Source organism: Indicator indicator, chromosome 8 (genome assembly GCF_027791375.1).
Source record: "Indicator indicator isolate 239-I01 chromosome 8, UM_Iind_1.1, whole genome shotgun sequence".
Lineage (NCBI taxonomy): Eukaryota > Metazoa > Chordata > Aves > Piciformes > Indicatoridae > Indicator > Indicator indicator.
Window position 1 is genome coordinate 24,234,556 of NC_072017.1, and position 25,663 is coordinate 24,260,218.

The following is a 25,663-nucleotide window of genomic DNA, read 5'->3' on the forward strand; positions in this document are numbered from 1 at the left end:
AAAGAAACACAGGAACTTTGTATTTTTCTTTTAACCTTGCTTTATAAACCATAGTCTTCCTCAGTGTATCCTGTGATGAGCATTTACTTTATACCATTAAGTAAGTATTCCTAGAGCATATTAAATTACTGCAAGAAATATTATTGCAAATGTCAGTAGAGAGATAAGTGCATTATCTCTGCTTCTTCTGTCAGGCTCTCAAAAGCATCTGAGGGGTTGAGGTCTTATTCCTCCACTGCTGTTTTTTCCAGGAAGGTGCAGAGTGAAGCTGTGTGACCTGCTGCACCACTCAGTCTTCCTGGGTTGGGCAGCTCCCTCACTATATTTGCAAAGCCTGAAGTAATTTCTTACAGTGGAGAGTGTGGTGTATTCATGACAGTACACTTTTCTAAGGAAAAAGGAGTTCTCAAAGTCAAGGGAGAGAGCAAAAGCCCTTTAGAGACAGCAATTTAGAGCAGAAGCCTAACAGTAGATGCCCTTAGCTTCTGCTAGAACATGTTCCTCTCCATCAACTACAGAGCACCCAGGCTGTGGGAGAAGGATAGACACCAAGTAGTCTTGCAATTACTTGAGACTATCAAACTTAATTTGCAGTAGAGAAGATGATTATTTATTTGTAGAGAATTGAAAGCAGTATGATTATAGAGGGAAAATAGTGAATATGGGAGAGCCAGAGCCATATCTATATGCAGCTTTTGCCTTTCACTCTGAGAAAGGCAAACTGCTGGATAAGAGGTGGTCACCATTCAAATGTCAAAAACTGTCTGTGGTACATGTATCAAAAACTAGAAAAAACCCCAAACCTTTTGCACAGAATAAATATCTGACACAGCAAGTTTTCTACCACTAGCAAATGATGGTTGTGGTTACTACGTGGGCCTTGACTGAGGGGAAGAGATTTAGTGAAGTCAGTGGGTTTTTTTTGCCATGAGAGAACGTCTGCCAATCAGGATCAAAAGGGAAGGAATAGGCAATAGCAGTACTCCAAAAGCATGGAAAATAGTAATTTCTAATTATCATTCAACTCATTGACTGCTTACTTTGAAGCACAATTTGTTCAAAAGATGAATCTAGTTATGCTGTCAGGTTACACTTGCATTTGGGCTGGGGGAGAGGCTGATCCCTGAGGTTTTCCTGCCAGTCCCAACTGCAAAGCTGGAGGAAGAGTAGCCATCATCCCCCCTCTGCATCGATCGCACTCATGGATGAGGGAAGGGGCAGAAATAGTGGTGAAAAATACAGGACATTATGCATGCATGTGTATGAAGTACTTAGAAATCCCCACAGCAGTAATGTTCAAATTCTTTCTTACTCTGATGGTTTGGGTATTAATTTGCTTCCTGTGATTATTTAATGTGTATATGCAGCCGATGTTTCTTTTTTCCTTCCCCTTTGCATGTGATGCGCTAGCAAAGGAAGACAGTAATAGTCTCCTGGGATATGTACAGCTCTGTTCATATCTGAGGTATGAAGTCAACTCAAGACCATTTTGTTCTCATAAAATATACAGCACTGCTGTTTAATGGATAATGGCATAAATGCCAAGATTTGATGGGCAGAACCATTTTCACTGGGAGACAAAAAAAAGACTACAAGGACTCAGTGCTGGATGGGAGATATGTAGAACTGTGTAGAAGCAGGAGCTTGTTTGCCATGGGGTAGTAATTTTGCTTTATCCAAGTGTGCTAACACTTAGGTACTATAAAGTTACAATACAGAGGAGAGCGTTGTGGTGTGGGTTTGTTTTTGTTTTTGTTTTTGTGTGGGTTTTTGTTGCTGTTGTTGGTTTTGGTTTTTTGGGGGGAGCGGTGTGTGTTAAGTACTAATACATGAACTGATACATTTTACCAAAAGTAATCACACTCATTTAGATAGGTGTTCTTTTTTCTACTTTTTTGGTACTGCTTTGGGTCATCAAGATCTTTCGCCTCAGGCCATGTAATTGCTTCTATTTGAGTGTATCAGTCTGGAAGGCTGCTGAGCGTCTCCCTTTCACACTGCACCTGAGGAAAATTACAGGGGAGCGTTGGAGCTTCAGCGCGTGCTCTAGGCGTGGTCTGCTCTGAACTTGGGCAGAAAACTTTGCGGGAAGGGAAAACAAAACCAACCAAAAAGGCATCAAGGAAAAGGTGCAGAAGCTGGAGTCTCTTATTTGTCTGTATAGAAACTGCAAACCCTATTGCAAACTGCCTAGCTGCTGGTGCAGGTGTGTGAGAGCCCAACCCTACCTCGGGAACTCCCGTGCCCTTGAATCGAACAGTCAGGGTGAGCCGCACAGGTTTGTTGATGTGCACAGAGCAGGGAAGGACCGGAAAAGGAGCGTTCTTTAGCAAGTAATTACCTAGAGCTTTCCTTACGCTGTCACTGAAACAGAGGTGAAACTTCCCCAAGACTGCAGACCAAGCTAAGATGGCTCGGCGTGGCCTGAGGGCTCTGAGCGGCGCGGGTGCGCATGTGGGTTGCTACCGGTGCGCTGGGAACCTAGCACCTTCCCCGGGAGCGGCCCCGCCGCCCCGTACTGGGAACGGGGATTTTACTGTGTTGCGTAACTGCTGGATTCGAGCTTTCCGACTCTGAAACCCTCAAACCCCGCTTATTCTATTGTTTAGCCAATAGAGGGTATTTCAGCCTCTTTTTCCCTGGCAGGGCTGTAGTGCGTTCCAAATCATTCTAAAATTATCCGCACTTGGGATGGGTAATTTACGACCGTCCGGGGTCTGCAGTCACGTACGAGTCCAGCCGGGCTCGCCGAGGGCGGCGGTGGAATTGTAATTAGTGGAAATGAGCTTGTTCTGCTCTCACTTGGAAAACTGGGAAGCGTGTGCCAGGGGGGAAACACAGCGACGGCTGAGGGTCGGGCCCCGTCCTCCCTGCGGTTTGGGGGTTAAGGGGGGAAAAATATGGGGGATGGAGGGGAGGGATAACCCCAACCCACGCAGCGCTGTTTTCGCTCCTCTCTCGTCCCGGCCGGCGGGCGGTTTCTCCCCGCCGAGCCCCGCGGGCTCCCCCCCCGGTCGCGCAGCCCGCAGTGCCGCGCCGCCGCTGCGGAGGCGGGCGGGGAGGGAGGGACGGGGCGGGCGCGGGGGGAGCGGGAGGCGGGGAGGAGGCGGGCGGGCGGGCAGTGGCAGCCGGGCTCCGCGCGGCGCAGGCAGGGCAGGGCCGAGGCGAGCCGGGCCGAGCCGCGCCGCCGCCGCCCGTCGTGCCCGAGCATGTCGGCGCGGGAGGCGGTGACCTACCTGCCGGAGAAGGGGCTGTACTGCCAGCGCCTGCCCGGCCGCCGGGCCCGCGGGGCGCCGCAGCCGCGCAAGGGGAAGCGCTCCGACACCATGGGCTTCTACGGCACCCTCAAGATGATCTTCTACAAAGTGAGTGGCCGCCCTCTCCCCCCGACCCGGCTACGCGCCCGCGGAGGGAGGGAGGGGCAGGGGTCGAGGCCCGAGCTGGGGGGTGCCGCGCGTCTTCCGCGGCGCCGCTCCGCGGGCGGAAACGTGCCGGCGGCGGAGGCGCGGGCTGGCGCTCGGCGGGGGCTGCAGTGCGCGGCCGGGGAGCGCTGCCAGCACTTGGGGCGGGCGGGGATGCGGAACGCAGGTCCCTGCCCTTCTCTCCTTTTTTAATAGACTGCAGTCTCCAATTATTTCGATAAATAAACGTTGTCTACAGGAGTTGGGTTTTCCTGGCGACAGATTAAATATTTACGGGGATGCTCGCTCGGCGGTTTCTGTTTTTTGGCTACACAGATCCCTTACTGGTGTCTAAATCTTATCACTAGATCTCACTGCTGTAGAGAAAGTTTCATCTTCTTCATATGGTAAACGACATTTTGGACCATATATTTACTTAGTACCTTTTGAGATGCTGAAAGTCTGCTGTGTGGTGGACCCTGTGAAAAGTTCCCTAAAATACCTGAGAAAAAACACACCAACCAAAATAAGCAGGTGAAACCATTATTAGGTAATGGAACAGAGAGCTGCATAATGTTTTCTTTATTAACGTAAAAGAGTAAATCACTGTAGCTGCTTATTCTACTGCAGGCTTCATGCTTCTTATTTTTTAAGGTCTGTTTTTTTGGCTTTTGGTTTTTTTTTTTTTGAAAACTGCATCTCCCTTTTATGAGAAGCAAAAGGGGGGAATATGATGCGGATGATGATAACCTCTCAGAAAGCCAAGCTGGAAATAAAAATTTTCCTTGTACAAGAGAAATCCTTTCTGAAAAGCCTGTCATCAAATACTGAAATTCATGCTCACACGTCTTATTTATTCTTCCAGTAATTTTGATGGCTCACTCATCTAGCACAGTCATAAAAGATGGTATCCATTATTTTTCAGTGATGCTTACAACTGGTTTTCTTGGGGAAGTGTGGGGGAAGGCTGCTCTTCCTGGGGCATGGGGAAGCAGTGAGATTGAGGTTGGTGGTTTATCAGTGCTCAGGGTGGTTCTGGCTGAATGCACGTCTGATGAAATGATGTGGAGTGTCCCATGTGAGGCATGGCAAAAAAACACTGCTACAAGGGAAGCTCTTCTGGGTACCTTATAGCTGTGACTGTAAGAATGAGACTAGTTAACCTTAGCTTTTCTAGTGATGTGAAACACAAGATCTTCAGTGGCTGTTTCTCTGGAAACCCATAGAGGTATTTTAGAAGTAAAAACAAAAAAATCATAACAAAAGTATATGGACCATATACATTAGAGAAGCCTGTTGGGTGTTGATGTTTCATTTTTAGGTAGGGTGGCTGATACAGTAAATGGTTAAATAGCTATGTTACAACATAAAATTAAAAAAATATCAGATTGTGTAAAAAAGAGGGCAACTTTTAAACTCTTATCCTAAATACAAATTTTTTTAGAAGGGAGCAAATGGTCAAACTAAATTCTGAATTGTAATACAAGTAGTTTATGCATTTCGCAGCTTACAGTTGTAAACACCAGTAAGCATTCTTGTGGCTAAAGTGTTTTGGTGTGTCACATCTCAAAAAAGGAAAAACAACAGAAAACTCAGAAATTACATTTGGCATATGTATGTCTCATTGAATCTAAAAGCCTGTGGTTAAAGATTACCCAGATATGTAGAAAGTAATCTTTATTTGTCTGACTGAATAAATATGGCTCTCACTGGTTTCCATCTCTTTGGTAATTTTTGCAGGCCAGCTTTCCCTTTTAACAGCTGCCCTGGTCATTATTTAGTTTTGATCATATCTAATTGTGGGTGATGTTCAAACCCAAGGTTTAGTGTTTTTCATCCTAACCTTTTTGTAGAAATGTGACTTAACCTGTCAGTTGTTACTGCAGTTTTATAAATGTTCTCAGTGTAAAATTTAAAGGGGAGGCAAAAGAAAAAATATGTTTTAATTTCTTCTTTTTAGGTCTTGAAAAGAATATTTGTAATGCAGACAGGCTACCTAAAATTTAACTGTTTCCTTGATAGACTGAGCAATGAACCTGAACACAAAAGAGTGAAGAAGGGGTTTGGTTTAGTTCTTTCCCTCCCCTCCCAGGAGAACAGAGGATGATTTCATAAATAAACCAAGATAGAGTGCTATATACTTTTTCACATTTGAAATTTCAAAATTAAAATAATGCAATTCAAATGGAACAGGGACCCTAACCTAGCAATAACATATATGTGCTCTGTGTAAAACATGTATTAAATATTATTGAAGCTACAACCAAGACCATTGCTTTAAATCATCTTGTGAATGTCAACTTTGTTGAAAGTCAATATTTAAGTAAAAGGTAAAATTGATTAATTTTACGGACGTATGCACAAGTAAGGCTGGTCATGTAACTAAATCCATCTTGTTACTCTTCCCTCACCTTGCAGATGAAGAGAAAGTTGGACCATGGCTCCGAGGTCCGTTCTTTCTCTCTGGGAAAGAAACCCTGCAAAGTCTCGGAATACACAAGGTAATGAAATGCAGTAACAGATCACTGGATCCTGATTCTTGTATATGTCCCATCTTTTGAAATGCTAAGCTAAATTCATGGCTCTTCTTAATGTTAAAATACTGTAAAGCAAAGAAAGGGTGGTATCAGCATTTATGCATTGCTTAGATAATTGCATGAACTGATGATGAGTTTTAACGAAGTAACCAGGCTTGCGTTTCTTCGGTTGAGGTTTCTGTTTCATTCTAAATATAGCATGCCCGTTTACTGAAAGACTTTTCGAGGGATGAAGCATTCTTGGGAATGAAATCAATCACTTTTTTTTTATGGGACGTAATGATAAAGCCTAAGACTATTACAAACTGTGATCAAATGTATCACTTTGCTATGGTAACAAGAATGAGAGAATGGAAATTTATGTAGGCAGAGCAGACCATCTGATCTTAACAGGAACACACACGTACTTGTTATCCACAGCGTGAAAGCATTACGGGTTCTACTCTCCTCCCTTACTAGTCCTAAATGGTACCAGACTGCATAAATAACTGCTGCTGTTCTGGTCAGATGCTTTGTTGGGGTAAAGCACTCCTAAACTTGAGAGGCAGTGGTATAGTAGGCCCTGTGTCCACACCTCACAACTGCAGTTCTTACTTGGATAGTTGCCATTACAGTTGTGCTTGGATGACACCACTGCTTCCCATACTGTGTGAATGTATACCATTTTATGTTTTTAACCTATAATAAGCATCAGGCCTCCCACAAGCATTGTGTTTGCCTCCCAAAATTGTCTGGAGATGTTGTTTCTTCTGAACACTATCATACTGTTCAGTCATTGATGGATCTTTCAGAAGCAATTTATATATTATTTCTCTACCTTTAAGAGGTTTATCAGGTGATGAGTGAAAAGTTAGGACAGTGTGGGAAACAAGTTCCAGGATTGCTTTTCCGATGCGTAAACGCTGCAGTAGAGAAAAAGAAGTGATGTCTTTCTTGCTGAGTATTGCAGCTTCCACATTCCCCTCTAGTCTCAAGTTGGTAGCATCTCCAGATTTCTGAATCAGTCTAATGGAAGAACACTCTTGCTGGCCATCAGTTTTGAGCAGTTCAGCAACAAAGAAAACACTTTTTTTTTTTTTTGTCGTGTGTGTCTGCCAGATTCAGAGGAACCACTGGAATTGTCCAGCTTTCACAGAAACCTCACTGGGTGTTTCAAGGGAATGAAAACATACAGGAAAAATAAAGCACAAACAAAAATTTTGTGGTTTAATCTCAGGTCAAAGGAAAGAAGCTTTTAGATCCTATTTTGAATAACTGTTTTTGGCTGAGAACCAGTTTGCAGCAGAAGAAATTAAAGGGAAACCGTTCTACTGGGGCAAGCTCAAGGCTATGTGCTGCTCAGATCCAATATAAGCTGATTTTAAGAGCCTTATTTTGGACCTTAAATGATAGGCCACCTGCTAGATATCTGCACAAGTAATAAGAATAAGCTGTAAAACTAGATTTTATTTAAAAAATATTTTCAGTTGACATTGCTTGGGTTTTGAGTCATTATTGGCAAAAAAAATCTTTAAATGACATCTGATCCTCTCTTGTAAACTGATTATACATTGTTTAAATAACATTTAGGCAATAGATGCAGTTCTTGTGCCTGCTTGTTTCCATTTTCCCTAGGATCAGGCACTCTCTAAAACCGACAGGCCTGATGAATCTTTGCATACAGCAGGTAAAGCCTGTAAACAAATGTCATTAAGAGGGTTCTTCATCTGTGAAAACATATTTTTATATCAGCTTCTCTTTCTGTTAATACTCAGTAAAATTAATACTTGAAAATAAGCCTGTTCAAACCAGTCTTTAGTTTTCTGTACCAGTTTGGGTAAATGTTAGGACATGCTATGATTGTCCTTCAGAATGTGGAATATTACAGTGAAGTGTTTGTAGACTGTGATGAGATAAATATTAAAATAAAAATGCCTTGCATCATTTGAAGCTATTCCTGTAACCACTGAAAAGTCAGTGAAACCATGAAGCTTATACCTACTGAAAAGCTGGATTTATTGTACACAAAAGCAAAGGGATTTTTTTTGAGTCCCACACTGTATTTAGATTTTTCATGCTTGTGCAAACGCTACTGGAGTTCCAAATTTCCTGCTAGGGGATACAACTTTGATATTCTGTGAACGAAGTACTTTACATTATGTGAAAAAAAAAAAAAAGAGAGAAAACCCAGTCAGCTGTATTTCTTTAGACTCTTACAATAGCAGCTTAATCCTGGCTCTTTTAAAAGCTCCATCCCATATGAATGAGCTGGTTTTTAACATGTCAGAGTGAAAAAATCAAACTGCAATTCAGAGAGCACCTTTGGCTCCTTTTCCCTCTTCACCTCACTCTCCCCTTTAATTCCTGTGTCACGCCATCAACATGCAAACTTTAAAAGACTGTACAGAGTATTTCAAAGCCCAGCTCCAAACCGCTAAGCCACTAGAACTGCTTGATACTACTAGCTCTTTGTCAACAAAATATATTAAGAGCTAAGAATAGATACTTTTTTTTTCCTGTTTGGTGATGAAGGTGCTCTAGCACATTTTGCATATAGGTGAGACTCAGAGCTCTGGCTTTCTACATCACCAGTCAGAAGGCACAAATACAGCCTGCAAGGAAAGGAGTATATAAACCTGCATCTTTATAGACAACCTGCTAGCCAATTAGTGGAGTAGTAATTTTTCAGCCTTGAAAGGTGATCCCTAGCTGGAGAATTAGTACTGCAGTGGTAGAAATGGACAGCAAGTGAAAGAGTTTCAGTAATAGTTGCAAATTCTGTGCTAGACTTCTGTTGTTGTTATTGTTCTTTTATAAAATCCTACATTTTCCCAAGTTTTGTATGTGACCATCACTTTTTATTTGTGCCATAGTACTACAGGGCTGGTGCCATGCTCTGCCACACCTACTACTTTTGGGGACCTGAGGGCAGCCAATGGCCAGGGACAGCAACGTCGACGCATTACATCTGTGCAACCACCGACGGGCCTTCAGGAATGGCTGAAAATGTTTCAGGTAACTAGTGCTTACAGAGCTAAACATCTGAATCATCTTACCCTTGTGATTTAAGTCAGAGGGTGCTTCAGTAGAGGCAGTCCTCCATATACAGTCCAGAATGTCTCTGTCACTGATTTTGTTTAGTGTTGCAAAAACAAATGGGCATCAGCTTTAAGGAATAGTTGTTCCCCGTTTCAGCTAGTTTCTGCAGAGATTCACAAAAAAATAACTGCTTTCTCTGGTGCCTTAATAAAATAACCCTTCTTGCTTGATGCTTTCACATTTCTGCAATGCCTTGCCAACATGTAATGGCTACCTCCATGGCCCCAAGCTAACTTGAGACGTTTTGACTTGGAGACTAGTAGGCATTAGTGCGTGGTTTGCTTCAGTGCAGATATAGCACTGAGTTTGACGTAAATCTGGTGTCTTCTACAAAAAGAAAGGAAAGTTTAGCAAAAATAGATTAAAAGGAAACTCAATGTTACTGCTGTTTGTACACTGAACACAATATCATCCAGTAGATGTGAACACAATTGAAGGGAGGGGAGAAAGGGGTTTTCTGTATCTTTCCAACAGCCTTCAGCAATGTGTGAAACTTGAATCTGATAAAAGGCGTGAAGGACAGCGCTATGGACCACTTGCACAGGTCACAACTGAAATTTGCATGGACACCAGTTTGATAATACCTAAGCTAGTTTTGCATACATTAATGCGAACACCTTTTGGAGCAGGCCTCTGTTACTGTTCCATAATCTGTACCATGGAGATCTCTTTACTGTACAATTTTGATCTGTACTTTTAAGAAGCAGGGGTGAGTCCAAGTCATGAATTTGAAAAATGACAGTATTATGCCTTCCTGTCTTGTTTAATAACCTGTTACTTCTAAAAACATTTTCAAAAGTAGCAACTAATACAGCCAGTTTCCGTTGCCATAACAGACAAAGGCAGAAAAGCAATATTGTAGACAGAGTAGCGAGCAGACTCCTTTGCAGGCAGAAACATGCTTTTGGCTTGATTTATGCTGCCACATAATACCTCTGATCTCAATCACTGTCAATTCTGAACATTAAAATAATAATGTAGAATTTCTTCCTTCTTTATTTTCACACATTTATAATACGCTTAAAACAGTGGAAATTTGGAATTAAGATGTTCTTGTACACATCCTTCAGTTTCTTAAAAATATTCACATTTAATTATTATGGTGTATCTTTTTTTGAGACTGTTCAAAGAAATCTGTCTTCAACCCATAAGAATCCTATTTGAACAGTACTTTGTACATATGGTAATTTAATACTACATTGTATTTTAACATTTTGTGCTATTTAAAGCCTTTGTACTAACAAAAGCTATTTTGTTAGCTAGAATGTGTATTTTCTCACATAAGATTGCTAGATATCAATAGTTATGTATTTTAAAAGGTAGTGAAAGGCTGAACTGTTTGAGAGTGTAGTGCAAACGTGCTTGACAGTAAAAGTAATGCTATTATCTGTTTGGTCAGGATAAAGGAGAGAAGTGTAAGCGCATGGAAATTTTGCCTGTTGTTATTATTTTAGGGTCTTAATTTGGGGTTAATAATGTAGAAGACATGATTTAATAACTGGATACTTCTGACTTCTCAGAATACTTAGTTACCTAAGTACTAATGCTAAATGCCTAAATGCTGGTCTATACTCAGAGAGAGAGAACACTCTCAAAACTGGAGATCATCAAGTAGCACTTATTGATCACTTCTGTCACTGCTAGGTTTTATTGTATTCACTAAAAGGAGTCCCTTATTTTAGAACCAAAAGCTTTCAAAGTCAGATAGCTAAATCTCAGTGTTACATCACCTTGGGTAATGCCAACTCATCTAATTTTCTGTGTGCTTATTTTCCACGTGAGTTTTATGAAAGGGGTGAGTGTTAAACAGTCAAATGATAAATGCACTTTGTTTTGCTTTAGTAAGGGGAGCTAGCTCTGCCCAAAGGGCAGAATTAAATGGCACATGCAGCATCATTCTTGCAGTACAAAGTTTCTTCTGTACAGAAACAGAAATGAGAGAGCTTTCTTCTTTATATATTGTATGCCTGCTAAGCCTGCTTAATTAATACAACTATCTTATTTCATATGCAAATATATTTCAAATTAATTTTAAAGATAGATTTCCAGGAGAGCATTAGCTGGACAAACGTGCTGTTTCAGTGTAGAACTGTGTGTTGGCACAGACACTTGCAGGAGCAAGTGACACTCAACTTATTTTGAAGTCTCTCACCTATAAATCGGCCTTCAGTCATTCTATGTTATCTTTTCAAATTAAAAGCAAGGCTACTGTTCAGATATTTAGAAAACTCAAGATGGCCTTTTCAAGTTTGGTTGGTTGTTTCTGGTTTTTTAATTTATTTTTACATATTACTTTTGCTGTTGGGATTTTATAATTAATCTACACCTTTTAAACATGGTCAAAAAACTAATGCAGAAAGGAGAAGTAATTCGAAGTGCAGTTGTGTTTTCCTTAAAACAAAGATCTATATTGATTTCAGTGAAATGTTATTCTGCAAAGAAAAACAGAAGAGCATAATAGGTTGAAATCGTTTAATTTCCTAAAGGCCTATTTGTTTGGGTTTTTTGCTGTTGTTTTGCAGTGGATCTTGGCTTCAGGTCTTTTTAATATCCACTGTAAGATTTTTAAAACTCAGTGCCCGAGTGTAACTTTACTAGACTTTTACAAGACAAGCTGAGTATATTTTTAAGTCACCAAATTGCTTGCCATAAGGAAGACAAAAGTCAGCCACCTATTAAGTTCAGTCAGAAATGGTACAACTTTAAAAATTAAGTTCTCATTCTATCTTCATTCTCCCTACTTTACAAGCTTAGTGTTAATTAATGTGATTTAAAATTTGCATTTTCTTGGAATATTGGTGTTGAATAGTTGTTCTATACACTTTAAGTATAGGCAATGACTTTGAATAACTGGTAAATGCTGGTTTTTTACCTAAAACGGGACGTACATTTTTTTCTCAGCAGTTTAGATAGTGTCCAAAATGCTTTTGCTGTTTCTGGCTGGCAAGAGTATTCTTCCTTGCTCTTAAATCAAATTACTTGCCATTCTCCATTTCTTACTCTTCCAAAGACACTCATGAATGCATAAATGTGTGACTGAGTAGTCCAACTTTTACAAGAGGCAAGGGGTAAAGATTGTATTATAACCAGCAGCGTTTTCTGCTCTGTATCTTGTGGGACTGGGCCATTGGTTTGGTGTTTCCATACAAACCCTATGCACAGAGTAGGAGAGATTCACACTAGAACTATGTACCTCTTTTTGTCTCTGTCATCATTACAAGTTTGTTTCAGAGGAATAGTGCAGACTTAAAGTAGATGTCCTGATCATCCATGCTTATTTCCTATTAGTTTGGATCTCAGGGCAGTTTTGTTACATACAAACTGGACTCCTTTCAGAAGATCAGAATCACACAGAATCACAGAATCAATAAGGTTGGAAAAGACCTCAAGGATCATCAAAGTCCATCCTGTCACCCAAGACCTCATGACCACTAAACCATGTCACCAAGTGCCACGTCCAATCCCTTCTTGAACACCTCCAGGGATGGTGACTCCACCACCTCCCTGGGCAGCACATTCCAATGATGCTACGTTGTTCAGCCCATAGTGGCGACATAAGGGTCTGCATCAGTCATCGTTCCTCTTGACAGGTTCACATTACTTGTGGTGCAGATGTTCAGCCCAGGGGACCAGATTAGGTCTTAGAGATGGGTTAATGGGGGGGCTACAGCACCAGCTGCTTCCAAACCCCTCCTCTTGTAAAAAACTACTTGCTGATGTAGACAGTGTTTATTTCAGTGGATTTGCTTATGTGCTATTTTTATCCAGACTGAGATACCTTTGAGGTGGAGGAGGCAGGGTTTTCTGTAACTGATCTAAGAGTCAGACAGAAGCAGGTTTCAGAAGCCCTTAGTACAGATCTCTGTAATGACAGACCTCCGCTAACAGAACTCTGTGGCAGAGAACAGCACCCTGAAATTAAACCCTTTAAAATAGGAGTCCTAAATATACCTGTAATAGAAAAAGGATATAATTGCTACAAACAGTAATTGTACAAATTGGAGCTAGCAGATGAGAGCTGTGCAAGCAGAGGTCATGGAAGAGCAGAGGTGTAGAAACAGGTTAAAAAAGATAGGTGACAGGTCAGACAGGAGGCATGAGGTAGAAGTTGTAGGCACGTCCAAGATGTCATTTCTATTGATTATAAAACTGTTTTGCATGCCTGAAAAAGAAAGGTCTATAACAGCATTTGTGTGCAAATAGCAAATGGGAACAAGAAGGGATAGTTTTCAGGTAGGTAGTGCCATGGATGCAGCAACTGCATTACTAACTGAGGAAATGGTTATGAGCCAGCCAGAAAGCCTTGGCTGGCAAATCAACACATCCCTGAGGGAAGTGGAAGGGAAGAGGGGGAATGTTTGTCAAAGAGCTGTGTTTTTGGCTTTCCAAGGGGTATGCAAATGAATCCTGAAGTTACGTTTTTTTAGGGGAACTCTTGCCTATCATAAAAGATTTAATTTTGCTTTAAAATGCAACTCAAGTTTTGAAGACAAGGAAAACCAAACAAATGCGTGTTAAAGTATATTCTTTACAAGGATCTTCAATTTGAAAGGGAATCACCTGGTAGAAATCCAAGGTATCTGAACACTACACCACATACCTCAGAAGTCTCTGGTCATATACAAGGTTTGCAACTTTGAAAAGTATTTAGAACACCTTTGCTTTTCCCCCCCTTTTTTCTGTAACATTTGTTCAGTGTTGTTTGTCATCAAAACCACAAACTTTTTTCTTACTCTCTTCACTCATGCAAACTTTTTTCTTACTCTCAGACCCATGCAAACAAATCAAGCTATGAGGCTCTGAAACAGTAATTTACTAGTCTTGCCTTCATTAGCACAAACAGTTGTGTTCATCTAGCAAGGTTTCATCGCATTTTTTCATGCCAAACATTTCCCTCAGAGACCCCTTACAGACTGTAGCTGGAGGTCTGTTTGCTTAAGTGAAAGACTAAGGGGACAGTGTCCTAGAGAAAACATTTTGTAGCAGCTGATATCTTAAAAAGAGCCTTAGGAAGCTGCCTGTAGCAATCCCCTAATGATGAATGGACAGATGAAAGAGGGTGGTGCTTTTGTTCATTAGCATCTCTTTATCATTTTTTAATCTTTTGCCTTTTCTGTTCAGATGAGTATTATATTTTAAGAACAAATGTATCTAATCTTAAGAGCTACATATTAAGATAGAGTACAGTGAAATTATAAATCAATAACGTGTTCATAACTGTTTGCAATATTTACCACAGCAAAAAAACATGCTCTTCAGGTTGAGTTGCTGTAATGCAGCTGCTTATAAATTAAGGATAGACTGACCTTGGAAATTTATATTACAAGGAAGCAGCATAGGTATTGCTTTCCCTTTTTCTAGTTCTCCTAAATTCAACCACAGCTGACAGATGAGATTAAAGATTGCAAGTGTTTCTACCTAATACCAGCTAAGCTCTGGGTTAATGAAACAAACCACAGTTGGGAAGTTGGTGAGATACAGTTCTTCATTTCATGATTTACGGAGAACTGCTCTGTGTTGCAAATGTTTCTACTGAAAGAAACTTAGAATAAATGCTGTTTATAGCAGAACTGCTGCAGTTTATGCTGAGATATTCTTGCTTCTTTTCAGTATTTTGAGGTATTTGATATGAGACATGGAAACCCTCATCTTCTAAGGTGGCAATCCATGTACACACACATGGATGGGGAATATTTTCTTGCCATCTTAGACCATCTTGCCAGTTGCCAGTTGCATGGAAAGACTCAGGTCATAGGAATTTCCTTTCCTTTCCCCTCTTCTTTTAGAGTAGGCTGTCCAGTATTTACTGTAGAGAAAGAGCATGTAACTGGGCTGAACAAGCTGCTACACACTGCTGGCTTTCTCACAACTTTCCCAACAGGTCCTCACATCGTAATTGAGGCAGCCTGAGGCTGCTTTCACTGCCCTGATGAAATGGGGTCACCTGAAAGTCAGGTGGGTCATCATGTGGGTAAAGGATACTTTTACTGACGTTTTAAGTATTTTGACATTTTAATTAGGGAGAACTGATGTAACATGAATATCTTTCTACATCAGGTGAAGTGGGGTATTCATGTGCTTTGCGTTCACTTTGAAAAATTCCTCCTTCTCCTTCACTTGCCTCATTGTTCTGCAGAAACTTCACAACATACAAACACTGTCGTGTTACAGAGACCCGTGTTAATTTTCAGAATCAAAGCCAGAGAACAGAAATTTAGAACAGGAGTAATAAAGGTCCTGAGATACACGCCAGATTAATACAGAAATCTCAATTGAAAGGTTCTTGCCTTTTTTTAAATTTCAGTTAGCCTCTTAACCATAAATATAATATCCTTTGTGCTAATTTACTTGTAAATGTCACTGTAGAAAACATTCAAGAATATGAATGTGAATATGCTCTCAAAAACTGTGATGTCTCATTTTCTACAGCTTTATTTGTGCTCTAGTTCTGTTGCTAAATCAGCTAGCAGTGGCTGTTGTTTTTTTCCGTAAAAATTATTTTTTCTTTAAATTGCTTTCACATAACAAATCAAAACTCTTTGATGAGCACAGATGAGCTTTTAAGATGTGCTTTTCAAATGTGTACTATATTGTTGCTAATTTTTTCTGCAAATGATGCTGCTAATCTGCTATGCTCTCAGATGAGAACCTTATTAAAATCTTCAAATTTTATGGTGCCCATTAGTAAAAATGTGAGATAAGAAAATTACCAGTCAAAATTCCCTGTTCATTCAAGTGTAAATTGATACTTACAAAATATACATTGGTTTCTAGCCAGGATTCTGAAATTAAAGCATTGTCACTTAGGGACATACAATAGTAATAAGGAGGCAGTAAACTAGTGAACTTTTAGAGAAACTTTCTTTTGTTCCTTTTATTTCATTTAAAGTTTTTGGTCTACCAGATAAGACATAAAGGTTGGAAGTTGCCATCTGACTTGAATGCACAATGGAGAAAGATGGAAATGGAGCATCTGGGGGTTCTCTTGCAACCCCTTCATTGTCTGTAATGTGTATATAGATTTCATCATCTGCAAAAGAAGCTTAATTAATTTTATTACTAAATATTGTTATCTATTTAATTGCTAATCTGTATGTGTGTGTATAACAAATCCTTTCTTAGCTTATGAATCAATGTAGTTGTTTTGAATATTTTTAGTTAATTAACTTCTCATTTTTGTGTAATTAACATGAGCATTTATCCTGCTGGCTTTTTATATGCTCTTTATATGCTTGCATATAGCTTAACAAGGAAACTTCAATTGCCTTATTGACAGATCAACAGCACGTAGTACTATAACCCAAACTAGTGCATTAAACTAAGTTTACTGTTTCTTTTTTTTTTTTTCTTGCAGAGCTGGAGTGGACCAGAGAAATTACTTGCTTTAGATGAACTCATTGATAGTTGTGAACCAACACAAGTAAAACACATGATGCAAGTGATAGAGCCCCAGTTTCAAAGAGACTTCATTTCCTTGCTCCCAAAAGAGGTGAGAAGTAGAAGGTTAATACTAGGCTATGCAGTGCCTTAGCTGTCACCTTTTAAAAACCTCCATCTAATGCTGGCATTCAGTTTTGCCAGCATAGTGAGGTAAACTCATGCTAGAGGTCCACAATTTGGCACACTGCCATAAAATGGCTACTGCCATTTCAGCTCCACATACCTTATTTCCTGATAGGCATTCGGGTACCTGGAAATATGGATGACTCCTTTAAACAAAATCCCTGTAGCTTTAAAAATATCTCTGTGTCTTAATTGGGCTGATTGTGCTTTTTTTTTTTTGAGAGAACTAGTTCTGTTAGGGCATGCTCACACAAAAATTTCCTCTGGATGCCAGACCTTTCTGCACATTGTTCTGTAAGTACAAGCATTATTGTAACACTCTAAGCGGTGGTGGGTTTTGTGAATATTAATTTTGAATTTATTTCGAACCCTACAATCTCTACTGGAAAAAAAAAATAGTAAATCCGTAGAAAGCACTTCTCACTAAGGATAAACCCAAACCCTACTTGGGCAGATGTCTTACAGTAAGTCCTTTACTGCAAGTCAGATCATGTTGTGTCAAGTTAAGGAGAAACTAAGATTTAGATTACATTGTGTGTGCTTTTTATCATGTGTACCTAAACGCTGTCCACAGAAGAGTATTCTTCATGTGCTTGCAACTAGAACATGATGGCATATATGAAAGATTATAAACCCAGTTTGCTACAATTACTAAATGAATATATTTTAGATCATTTAGAATTGCTACTTCTGACCTTGATGGATTTTTAGGGAGCTGGAAATTGTTCTGTTATTCAGAGTGGGAAGTCTGTTTTCTTTTGCCAGATCTGCCTCATGTTGGGTTTTCCATGTGAAAATGTTCTTAGGGGATGAAGTCTTCATAAGTCTTCAGTTACTAACAACACATTACAAAGCAAGTTCTTAAAAGAGATTCTGGTGCTAGTATTTGGTTGCTGTGTTTAACATGGTCTCATTGCTTGAAGATTGTTCTGTATCTGTTTTGTGACATGTTTTCCTGATGATGTATATCCTGGTTTTGAGTACTCGCATGTGCAAGACCCTCCTTTCCTTTTATAGACTATCATCTTCATGAGTCAGGAAGTGTCACAACCTTCCCTTGCTGGTTAACATTTGTAAGGGTTGGAAGCAATTTATGCAGTGGATATTAACTCATTACATAGGGCATAAGATTAGTATTTACAGAAGCACTTCTGAGACAGCCTTCTTCAGAAATGGAAAAGATACTTTAGGGAGGAGAAGAGTTTATTAAGACTTTTGCATGGTGGCCATGTTTCTAGAGAAGCCCTAAGCAGCCTTTGTTCAGAGGCAAAGGAAAGCAGCAAGGCCTTGTATTTTGAGAAGACAGAAGATAGCTTTGCCATTTCTGCATCTACTAAGTTTGGACATTTAATGCAGAATTGATAACTCACAGATCAGTTGTCTTCACCTGATTTAGTGGCAAAACTAATTCAAGTACAACCAGTGATCTAGTTATGCTATAAACAGTGATCATGTTATTACTGCAGTTTTAGCAGTTCCTTCACAGAAAAGATAAGCTATTTAGCTTAAAACTACAGCTATTTAGCTGTAAAACTTCTGATTCATTTCTTGACTCCATGGTCAACTACTTTCCATTTTTCTATTTTTAATGTTTTTTTTCCTTGCCTTTTCATACCAGAATATTATCAAATGTTTAGGTCTGTGGACAGGCTGACATCATCACTTGAGCTGGTTTCAGTAATTTTAGCTTCCCAACCCCCAGTCATTGTCACCAACACTAATGCAGTTAAACAAAAAAACCCTAACTCCATCATCTCCTCTACTTATGCTGGCTGCAGTAGGGGTGATGAACCGAGCTGTTGGGGCAAGAACAAGTTGTTAGGGTCAGTAATTCTGTAAAGAGGCTTCCCTGTCTGAGCCAGCATCCTGTGAAAACACGCTCTCATGAGTTGTCGCTGTGTATTAACATCTGTGGTTAGCTAAAGTGCTGTTGGATCCAGTGCCATGATTTTATTACCTAACCAGAACAAGAGGATGATTTGGACTGGAGTGTTTTTCTTCAGAAATGTTTTTAGCAATGCAAAGACAGTAACTTGATAGCTGAATAATCAGGAAAATGCTTGCTTTCCTCTTGAGGAAATGTGCAGTCCAACAATTAATCTGAAATGAATACTCCTGTTTTCTTGCTGAGACTTAAATAATTATTGAAATTACTTTTTTTTTTTTTTTTTTTTTTTTAAAACCAAGTCTAGTAACGAAAGGAGTTTTGCTGAGGTCAGCCACAGAAATTTTGTTGCCACTGTGTGAGTGAAGAGAAAGGCAAGAGACTGCTTCTTAGTGGGTATTACTGACACTGCAGCAGAGGGTAGTCCTGAATACACTTAAGTCAAAGGTCACATCTTTGCTACCTGAGGTTTTCTTCTAACTAGATCCATGAGCTGAGACAAAGGGACGTCATCTTTCAAGCACTGCTAATCTTAAAGTCAACTGTGGGTTGTGTTGACTTTTGATGACTATTTAGATAAATATAGTCCAAAATAAATGTCACCCACATGTAACCTGGTTCAGCATCAGTTGGCCAGCAGTTTTAATGAACACCATCTTTGCAAGCATCCGTATCTGTACAGATAAGTGATATTTAAACAAACTCTGGTGTCAGCTAAGGAATATCCAGCAAAACCAGAAAGGATCTCTTTCATGTTTGATTCTTGCCACATGCAGGACCACCTGATGTGTGTTAGGAAAGAGCACTTCTTAAATAATTTTACATTCCAGGAAGTCTAAAAGCATAGGTGCTGTTGTTTCTCTTATAATAGTCTTAAACCAGCTTCTAAATGCTGTCTCCCTCAGTAAGGGCAGAAGGAAGATTCCTCAGCTTTATGGCCTAGGGTGCATATGGAATCTAATGCATAACTCAAGACACAGGTCTCCCAAGTTTGGAGTCCTGTGAGCTCAATATGAGCTGTAGGTGATGACTTGCAAACAAGGGGGGTGTGTGTAGTCAAAGTGCAAACAATTCTGATGTACTGAATTTTTATTTCCTGCTTGGTCACTGGCTGGTCTAAGTTACTGAAAATAAACATTTCTCACATAATAAGGTCAAAAAAATCTGCTGAGGGTATCAGCCTATTTCTTACTGAATTCCAGTGTGTCCTGCATTGAAGGGCAGATTCTATTTATATACAGCATAGCTTCAGCTAAAAATTAAATTTAAAAAAACATAGACACAAAAAGATACATCAGGCAGATGTAAAAGTGGATGATATAATTTGCCTGACAACTTTTACATCCACCATTTCAGCCTGTGAGTAGTTCTTTGCATTACTTTTTATCCATATTGTTCCTTCTTCAGAGTTTTTAGCCACGGAAGGGACTTTACTGCATCTTATATTTCTGTTTTCCATGACTGGGGAGATGCGTTGTTGCTGTCAAATGGAAAACCTGTACTTGGCCAGTGCACCCTTAAAGATGTCCCTGTATTTTGAATTGCCTTTCAGATGCTTCTGTTCCTGTTTGAACATAATTTTGGAGGTTTTATTGTTGTCATTTTATGGCTTAGCTCAATCAAATGAGGTCTGAATTCTTCCAAGAAGCTTTAACTTTGTCACATTTAAAGCTCATCTTCTCTGTCTCTGCAGCAGTTCTCACTGGGGTTTCCCATTTTGTTTTTGGTAACTTTATGTGTACAGTATTGAAGTTACCTGATTTCATCTTGCATCCCAGTCCATAAAACTCCCCATCATATCTCTTAGGAGTGTGTTTGCATTCTCATCAGAAGATGTGCAGTATGTTTGCTGCATTTCCCAGGGCTGCAGGGCGCTTCTGAACTCAAGTGCATATAGTGTTTACTTATGCTGTACTTAGGTTTGACAACATCACAGCATTCTTTCCTTTGTGCTCACATGCAAGTGTTGTACTTTCTAGTTAAACTCTCAAAATAACTTTGGTGTGCTTGTTAGCTAAAATAGCATAGACGAAATTATTTTAGTAACAATTCTGCTGATGATTCAAAGTAACGTTGATTACATCTTAAAAAAATACAACAGTGATTTCATCTGAGAAGAGTGACGAGACTGGTGAAGGGGCTGGAGGGAAAGCTGTATGAGAAAAGGATGAAGGAGCTGGCGTTGTTCAACCTGGAGAAGAGGAGGCTCAGAGAAGACCTTATCACTCTACAACTACTAAAAAGGAAGTTGCAGTTAGGTGGGGGTCAGACTTTTCTCCCAGGCAACTTGTGACAGGACAAGAAGGCATGGTATGAAGCTGCATCAGGGGAGGCTTAGGTTAGATGTTAGGAAGCACTTCCTCATAGAACGTAATTAGACACTGGAATGGACTGCCCAGGGATGTGTTGGGCTTGCCTTCGCTGGAGGTCTTGAAGAAAAGATTGGATGTGGCACTGGCACTTGGTGGCATGGTTTAGCTGATGTCATGGTGTTAGGTCATAGGCTGGACTTGATGATTTCAGAGGTCTTTTCCAGCCTCAATAATCCTATGATTCTGTGATTCCTGCAAACACCAGAACAATTTCTGGTGTGATCTATATGAATATAGTTAAACTCAAGATGATTGTTATACTTTCATGTGCCCACTGGAGTAAAAACTGTTAAGTTTCTGAGGTGGTTTAATAATTTACTGTTTCAATTTCCTGGATTTCAGCCCCTGATGTGTGATTATACTTGGGAGTTACTTCACTTTTCCATTCAGAAGCAATGCAGAAAATACACTTTTTTTTTGGTTTTTGACAGCTGGCACTGTATGTGCTGTCATTCCTGGAACCCAGGGACCTTCTGCAGGCAGCCCAGACATGTCGTTACTGGAGAATTCTGGCTGAAGATAATCTCCTCTGGAGAGAGAAGTGCAAAGAGGAGGGTAAGGCTGAGCAAAAGGATGGATGTAATGGACAAAATGTGGCTGTCATAAGAAGTACAGTTCATTTACATAATAAGCTTAAAGTTTTACAAAGGCAATTCGTGTGACTTTAAATTTACTGCTGGTGATGCTTTGAGCTCCATGGTCTGGATCTCTGTTGAAAGCAGGCAACAGAAATAATCCATAGAGCACTAGAAATGAACCTAGAGTTAAGTCTGAACATCCTATTTATAAAGTATACTAGGTGTATGTTTTTAAAAAGTATTTATTTTTCCTTTTCTTAAGGACTATTTTTATTCAAAATACAACCAAAGCTGAGATGTAAAAATAGCAGGAGTACAGTCTTGTGGGTTTTGAATAAGAAGGAGGAAAAGCTTTTTCAGTGGTTGGGTAGAAGGGATGCTGAAATTTCACATCATAGATAGGAAGAAATTAACAGAAATGGCATGTGGTAGGGGCAGAAGCTGCTAACTTGACTGCCTAGAGAGAAGTATGCAATCTGTATGCCACATGGATGTCACTTGCTTGCACCAAATCAAGAAGATGTGGTGGTTCAGCAGTAATGTGAGTGGGAAAAAATGGCTCTATAGAAAGTTGCCACATATTTGAGCACAAGAAAAATGTACACTTACATTTTTAAGGAAAATTACATGATCAAGGAGTCTGTTCTAGGGGGCAGAGCACACGTGTCATCTCACAGCAATAATCCCTCTTGGATACAGGCAAACATAGGAGTGCCTTGGAGTATGGGGACGAGCTTGTGAGAGGTCAGTGCAAAGGTTGTAGAAAACATACCAATGTTAATATAGTTGGAGGTCTGTTAAGGCACCTACTTAAATTAGTTTTCTTCTGCAATGGAAGCCAGGTGTCTTAACTTCTTAAATCTTCTCTAACAATTCTCCTCTTACAAATTTCAATGAGAAGTGCTTAAGAGGACAGAGTGAGAAAAAAGGAGTTTGAGAAGGGAATAAGCCTACATTTGCAAACTTAGAAGTAAAAATAAATTCAGCTAGGCATGAGAGCACAGACAAACAAAACAGTATTGTAGTCTGGTTAGACCTAGTGAGGTGCTCAGCAATATGAAGCAGTTAATTAGTTCAAGACTTGCAGATAGAGACACCAGTGAACGGGCTAAAAGCAGAAGAGTGAAATCCACATACTGGCAAGAGGCAAGATTCTTGCTAGTAATGAGATGCAGTGGAGCGAGGAGCTGCACAGAAAAGAGAGATGGGTAAGAGAATTGAAAAGAAAAAAAAAAAAAAAGAGCTGCCCAGAGTAGCAGGGCTAAAACAAAGCACTTCTGCTTAAGTGTCAGTTCAGAAAAGGCATAGCTATACTTCAACTGCAGCCAGGAGAGGACAGTCCCAAAAGGCTGCACACAGCCTTTCAAATCAAGGAAAGAATTGCAAGTTCACGAACATCAAGAGTCACAGTGAACTTAAAGGTAGTGAAGATGGGTGACCGGAGAAGAAGACCACAGACTCTGAGGTTTACTTTTTGAAGTATTCAAAAATGAGGGTAGGAACAGTTACAGAGTTTGTTGGAGAAGACAAACAAAGGTGGGGGGGGGATCTGAAATTAAGTAGGTTGGCAGCATCGAATGATAAACTAGAGCATTTTCAGCTATGATTATGGTAATGATTATGCTTGAAGGACAAGGGAAGGTATAGTATGAAGAGCTGAGGAGCAGGGTGGTGTGCAAACGCTGGCATGCAGGAGATTGTTAGGTCAATGCAGTATTTAATGTCAGGGAATAATGTAAAGGTTTGGGAGGGAGAGAATTTGTTTTCTTCAGGGTGGCCTCATCTTTCCCCTTCCCCCTGTTTTAAAAATTCATTTTAGGGATTGATGAACCGTTACATATCAAGAGGAGGAAAGTAATCAAACCAGGCTTTATACACAGCCCGTGGAAAAGCGCCTACATCAGACAGCACAGGATTGATACCAACTGGCGGCGAGGAGAACTTAAATCGCCTAAGGTGAGTTACTCAGCTATGCGCATAGTGCTGTGAACAAAACAGGATCCACTCGTGCGTTGTTATTTTCCTCCATGCTCAAAGATCTAATGTATTGGTACAGAAAAAAAATATTTTGTATTTTATCTTACCCTGGGTTTAGTTTCTGAACACCATGTTAGTAAATTGAAGCGTGATTCTTCATGCAGCAGAAATCTTTCACTGCTGTTCTAAAAATTTCTGTACAATTTTTGAACTGCTATAAATATGTCAGTCTCTTTGAGACAGATAATCTCAGCAACTTGATGTAAAGCACTTACATTTAAGCTAAACATACAGACACATAATGTATATAACTACAGGAGTATTTGTAGAGCTGGGCCATGTCGCAGCATAAAAATACTCCACAACTATTTAATGCTTTATTTTGGAACGTTTTCTTCTAAATTGAGGAGCCCAAGACAATAACTTCATTCTGTGTTGAAATGTTTATTTTAAATAATAAAATTCTTCAATTAAATTGATGTATTATCTTTACATCTTTTCCAATATGAAGATATGAAGCAATACTTCAAACCTTTGGTAAAAATAAGAGCAGCTGTCTAATCAAACTCGACAGTGAAGAAGCAGTCAGAAGCATGAAGAGAGTCCCATATTATTAGCCTTTTAACGTTGTAAGGCAATTTGCCTATTCTTTTGATTGCTGTGTAACATAATAATAAAAACAACAAAAAAAGGAAAACCTGTGGGTGTATCCCACTGTTTATTTGGCCATGACTGATGTAAATCTCTGGCAATGACACTGTATTTCTTGCCTTGCTACACCACATCAAGTTATCTTGGAATTATTATTAAAATTACAGCCTGGGGCATTATCCAAATGCCCATTTTATTTCGATGAGCATCTTGAAAAGTGGTCAGATGTCTTAAATAAAAAATCCCTTATCCTGTGTGCAAGGACTTCTTGCTGTATTGCAGTATAATATACTGAATTGCAGTTTTTCCCAAATGAAGCATTGAAAAATCCCACCTCTATAAAGCAACATTCCAATTCACATTTCCAGCACAACAAATTGCTGCCTTTGTTTGTATTTCACTGTTAACCGTTTTCTAGATTGTGACTTTGGTGCTGCTTGCCTGGTAAGGGGAAAGAAAAAAAAAGATGTAGTCAGCCTTGACCACCAAAGTACAAATATGCAGCAAATACAACCTCATTATTTTGACTCTAGATTGAAAGAACTCTTTAAAGTTAGGAGTAACTCAAGGGAAAAATAAGGAGATGGAATAACTGCAGAGGAATTGGGCAATATCCAGCAATTAATTCAGCCTACTTTTATTAGTGATTTTTACTGGTGCATTTTGGTGGTTTACAGTAACTGTAGTGTGCTTGCTAAGCAGTGCAGTATCACTCCATGGAAGAAGGAAAATACCTTCCTTGGTCCCAGCTGGCAGTAAATTAGACTTGACACATGGGATTAAGGGGCCTTGTTATTATTGAAGCAACCCTAGCATTTTCTAATTTATGAATCAGAAGACCACTTTGTTTCTCCTCCAGTTCTCTAATCTCCTGCATTAAATTGTGACTGTACATTTTTATGTTCTTTATCATCAGGTACTCAAAGGCCATGATGACCACGTGATCACATGCCTTCAGTTCTGTGGGAACCGAATAGTGAGCGGCTCTGATGACAACACACTGAAAGTGTGGTCGGCAGTCACAGGCAAGGTAAGCTGGTTATTTTGCTGAATTCCTTAAGAAATGAGCTATGGCTGGAACACTGGTATGGCAAAATACTGCTGTGCCATCAGACCACACTGTGGGGTGGTATTCAGTGCTGTCTGGTGCAAGAATTGGAAAAAGCGCTGGTAAACATCTGGGTCATCTTTTCCTACCCAGAAACCTAGTCTAGTTGCAAAAAGTCACCTTGATGTGAAATTGCAATGCTGCTCATGTTACCTGTGGCATATATCCTTGTTCTCTTGGCAATTCTCTTTTCTTGTGGAGTTGTTTGTGACATGGACTCTAAAGAATTTGGACAGATACGTTACTTTATCTCCCTGAAAGCTTCGTCATTTAGCCTGCTTTCACCCCTCTGAATCTCCTTTTCTCACTGTCTTCTAGCATTTTTTCTGTTGTTTTCAAGGGGCTGAGGGAGCTGGGGTTGTTTAGCCTGGAGAAGAGGAGGCTCAGGGCGGACCTTATTGCCATCTACAACTTTCTGAAGCGTGGTTGTAGCCAGGAGGGGGTTGGTCTCTTCTCCCAGGCAACCAGCACCAGAACAAGAGAAGAGGACACAGTCTCAAGCTGGGCCAGGGG

The 25,663-nt window shown here is 40.0% G+C and overlaps 1 protein-coding gene across 3 annotated transcripts in view; it reads left to right on the plus strand.

The window, feature by feature from the left end:
* FBXW7 (F-box and WD repeat domain containing 7) overlaps window positions 1-25,663 on the plus strand; it is a 99,283-nt gene that overhangs the window by 63,554 nt on the left and 10,066 nt on the right. For 2 of the 3 annotated variants that reach the window (XM_054382898.1, XM_054382899.1), the window contains exons 2-7: window positions 5,820-5,902; window positions 8,791-8,932; window positions 16,371-16,505; window positions 21,268-21,391; window positions 23,234-23,370; window positions 24,959-25,072. In XM_054382898.1, coding sequence (XP_054238873.1) covers window positions 5,820-5,902; window positions 8,791-8,932; window positions 16,371-16,505; window positions 21,268-21,391; window positions 23,234-23,370; window positions 24,959-25,072 — 735 coding nt within the window. Of the gene's footprint in view, window positions 1-3,203; window positions 3,366-5,819; window positions 5,903-8,790; window positions 8,933-16,370; window positions 16,506-21,267; window positions 21,392-23,233; window positions 23,371-24,958; window positions 25,073-25,663 lie in introns of those variants that run through there. The other variant, XM_054382900.1, reaches the window with a different exon arrangement.